At 35.7% G+C, this 4,040-nt stretch overlaps 1 protein-coding gene and 1 non-coding gene across 2 annotated transcripts; both read left to right on the top strand.

Moving 5' to 3' along the window:
• The first annotated feature begins 360 nt into the window (after window positions 1-360).
• Window positions 361-1,857, top strand: LOC133305803 (transcription factor bHLH106-like). The gene is made up of 4 exons (XM_061506040.1): window positions 361-645; window positions 1,226-1,453; window positions 1,574-1,663; window positions 1,777-1,857. Exons 1-4 carry the CDS (start codon window positions 361-363, stop codon window positions 1,855-1,857), a joined length of 684 nt encoding a protein of 227 aa, XP_061362024.1.
• A 914-nt stretch (window positions 1,858-2,771) lies between these two features.
• TRNAG-GCC (transfer RNA glycine (anticodon GCC)) lies at window positions 2,772-2,842 on the top strand. Its single transcript has one exon. It is a non-coding gene; the product is annotated as a tRNA-Gly (tRNA).
• The last annotated feature ends 1,198 nt before the right edge of the window (window positions 2,843-4,040 follow it).

The raw sequence follows: 4,040 nt of genomic DNA, 5'->3' as shown, positions 1-4,040 counted from the left end.
GCCCTGTCCGAGTTCCATAAGGTCTTGTCCTTTCTCTTTGTATTCATAGAAATCCGAGACAGTCTTCAAAGTCCTCCCAAACTCTTTCAGTTCCCCAAAAAAACTCTTTTGCCCTTTTCCTACCTTAAACGAAATGCTGCAGTTCAAAAACATTATCAACAACAAAATGTGGATGTTTTATAACTGAACATCCTCTTCCCTTCAAACTTGTCCTATTGCTTAATGGAAAGTTATGACCAACACCACCAACAAAGCAAGCTACATATAAGTTTCTTTTCGTTTCTTCCCCCACTTCTAGTTCACCCAGTTTCCACCTTCTGTTTCTGAAGTAGCATCAGTACAAGTAGAAAGCTCAACACCATGATTTCTGGCTCTGATATTTCGAGGGTGTTCAATCCCACTTCAGATAGCCTTGGTGCTTCAAATGGGATTTCAAGAGGCGGGTTTGCATCACCGCATTCGTTGGATTCGGATATTGAGAAGGAAGAACTTGTTAAGTCCCCTGCAATGATAGTACATAAAAAGATTCGCGAGGCCAAAGCTTTAGCGGCTTTGAAGAACCATAGAGAAGCAGAAAAGAGGAGAAGGGAGAGAATTACTAGTCATCTTGCTACCCTCCGTGAACTTGTGCCTTGCACCGCAAAGGTATTGCTTTTTTCAACATTTTTTGTCCATTGGAAAAGCTTTTGGTTTGCTCTGGGTAACTCATCATAATTTGTAACAGCATTAAATTCTTTCGATTTTGAATTATATTATTTCACTTTGATCTTATAATCGTTTCAGCATATTTTATCAAAATATGATTTTGATATAATTATTACGACTGAAATATTGTGACCAAAATGCATTTTTTGAGTTAACATTTGAAAAAACTGTAATCTGGTATGTTCTTGCATACCAACCGTGAAAATGTTTTATGAAACGCATATTCTTTGATGCTGATAAGAAAATGAAAGAATAGATTTAATCTTTTCACTAGCTGAATATCACTGGCCCTACACAAATTCTGGATGTGTTTATTGTTAATCTGATTTTTGCTGTAAACATTAGGCTATCCAATTAGGTTGTGCGGTTCTACTATTACTCTAAATTTATTTGTTAATTTGCTAAACAACGAGGAAGGAACAACCCACGTACTGCTATTTTTATTTACAACAATCCTTCGTATTCTGTAAGAAAACATTTGTGTTGACTTTGATTTGGGGGGGTCAATTGTTACTCTTAGATGGATAAAGCAACATTACTAGCTAAAGTTATTAGCCGAGTGAAGGAATTGAAGAAGAATGCAGCGGAAGCAAGCAAAGGTTTTCTAATTCCCATGGATGCTGATGAAGTGAAAGTAGAACCATCTTATGATGGATCAATGTCTTACAGGGCATCTGTTTGCTGTGATTATCGACCTGAGCTACTATCTGAGCTAACACAAACTCTTGAAGCCCTTCAACTACAATTGGTGAGGATAGAACTATCTATTTTGGGAGACAGGGTGAAGAATGCGTTTGTCTATACTTGCTGCAAAGGGGACATGATTCATATTGAGACATGCCAAGTTATTGCTAGTAAAGTTCACCAGGCACTGAGTTTTGTATTGGATAAGGCTTCTAGCTCAATGGAGTACTCGCTAACAACTTCAAATCCAAGCAAGCGTTCAAGACTCTGCTATGTATACTGAAACAAATCAAATATTGCCATTTTAATACCTTGTTTAGATAGTTGTCCGTTTGTTTTTGTTTTTGTCTTTGTTTTTGTTTTTGTTTTTGTTTTTTTTTCCTGCAGGCAAAATATAATTTTATTCTCAAGTTGAAGTTGTCGCTGTCATTGCTGATATATATTGCCATTGCTAGCGTAGTCTTTTGATCTGTTGCGCTGGATATGTATCGAGTGCAGAATAATGAAGTATTGAAGTCATTATAATTGAGAGAAAACATTAATATATGTGCTGCAGTTCATTAACTTTCGAGTTTCAAGTCAATTCATACCTACGGCTACAACTACAAGCCTCTTAACGTTGTTTTCTTTTTGGGCTAACTTCTTATAGTTCAAAAATTTAATAACTTAACTTTATAAACATATTAAACTGTGTAATATATTGTAAAATTAATCTGCACACGTGCAATCACGCCTTTGTATGAAGGTCAAATGCATGCATCGATGAGTTTAAGCAGCTGGAGTTTTTTTTATAATTGATATATAATTAAGGATTAATTGTTTCTCATGTTGTAGGAGATAAAAATGTGTGGAGCTCATATAATTTTTTTTATTTCTCTTCTCCTCACATGAGTTAATAAGAGGCCGACACACTTTTATATATGTATAGAAGATAAATTTATCTCTTATGACATAAGAAATCATAAGAGATAAATTTTGCTAATCGAGTTTAGTAATGGAGTTGGCAAGCCATTTTGCTGAGTTTGGATATTAGTAATCGTACATCAAAAGTCTGTCCCTCGGGTGCGAGCCGAGGGCTACTGTCATTATGAATGAAGCATGCTATCAATTTAAAACAGTAAACTACCAAGAAGCCGATCATAAATTGATTTTTCTCTTCCATCCGTATTTGCAATTCGTATTATTAATTAATTAATGGATCTTTCGTTCCCTTATGCATCAGAACTTAATAATTTAAAGTGCAATTTGCTTGCAAGATATATCTTTTTTGGTCATGGTTTCCCCTCTGCAATTATTACATTAATAATATGTATCTGTTATGCCGTTGGTTGGATAACTTAGTTTTCCTTAAATTTAGTTTCCGTCGGTTGTTGAACAGTTCAGCACCAGTGGTCTAGTGGTAGAATAGTACCCTGCCACGGTACAGACCCGGGTTCGATTCCCGGCTGGTGCATTTATCTTTTATAATTTGCTTTGAAGTCTTCTTTATTGCTTGTGCTCTTTTTTTTTTTTTTTTATGATTATATACATATATGGTGTTGAATTTTTATATAATATTCACATGAATGAGTATTCGTAGTATCATACAGCTACTTTGTATTTGACCCCATTATGTTTTTGGTTACTAAGCACCTAAAACAAATCTTTCTATTTTCAAGAACTTACTATTATTTTCTGTGAAGATTAGCCTATTAGGCATAAGTTGGCTGCAGCCAAATTAAACACGGATATCCAAAAAAAGGAAGAAGAATTAAAAAGAAGGGAGAATGAAATTTCCTTAATTGCTTGAATGTCCCTCGGATAATTTGACCCTTGCACTAACCATACTCATGATAAACATATAGAGTATGTCAACGTTATATTGTCCTTGAAACACATGGTGGACTACGAGCTTTAAAAGTTCAAACTGACCCTGGAACAAAAGAAGCTTCGTGAGTTGGGCTGAGAAACAATGAAAAGTGCCAAATGATGAGGATTATTTAGGACTTGAAATATTCTGAAAAGTCCACTACCTCCACGTCTCGCCGAAAATGATAAGCACGCATCGCGTACTCTAGTGGGTCTTCTACACTTTTCTGTCTCTGTTAGTCTCGAGAGCCATCATTAGATAAAATTGCAACCAAGACCCGTACATGTCATCAGCCTATCAACTTCTTTATCCCTTAGGTGGCACTGCACTTGGTGTTGCTTGTGGAAATTGTCCCTTGCACTGCTAACCTTCCACCTTTTTAAACTAATGAAATTTCATTAGTGGGATACCCATTTTGTGTTCCACATTCCTCATTATATATCCCATGTGTGATGACATAAATCTCAAAATGGGATGCCCATTTTCATTATGCCACGTGTGTGATGACATATCATATCACTGTTCAGGTTTTGCCAAAATATCACAATATGGCGCTATAGTTGATGTAGGGAGGGCTCATAGCCATATATTTATAATCCTTGAATCTTAATCTAATTTCATGCAATTTGTGTGGGGTTGCATTAACCAATGAAACGGTGTGCAAATTTACCCAGAATGTATCCTGCAAAATCAGTTTACAAAAGGAATTCAACACATCAGCATTCTGTTTTTTATGGAATGGGAAAAAGGAAAAACAAAGCTTCTCACTGGTTCCCATCCATTTCTGAAATTTTTTTGGGTT

Source organism: Gastrolobium bilobum, unplaced genomic scaffold (assembly GCF_033153095.1).
Source record: "Gastrolobium bilobum isolate Gb01-03AN ecotype WA unplaced genomic scaffold, APGP_CSIRO_Gbil_v1 utg34786, whole genome shotgun sequence".
In the NCBI taxonomy this organism is placed as follows: domain Eukaryota; kingdom Viridiplantae; phylum Streptophyta; class Magnoliopsida; order Fabales; family Fabaceae; genus Gastrolobium; species Gastrolobium bilobum.
This window is presented reverse-complemented; position numbering and strand designations above follow the sequence as displayed.

Bases quoted from the DNA above. Each gene is read 5' to 3' on its own strand.
- LOC133305803 (XM_061506040.1), top strand. From the start codon at position 361: ATGATTTCTGGCTCTGATATTTCGAGGGTGTTCAATCCCACTTCAGAT. The intron at 1,454-1,573 runs GTGAGGATAGAA...AAAGTTCACCAG, and splicing joins AAGCCCTTCAACTACAATTG to GCACTGAGTTTTGTATTGGA. The intron at 1,664-1,776 runs GTATACTGAAAC...TTTTTCCTGCAG, and splicing joins AGCGTTCAAGACTCTGCTAT to GCAAAATATAATTTTATTCT.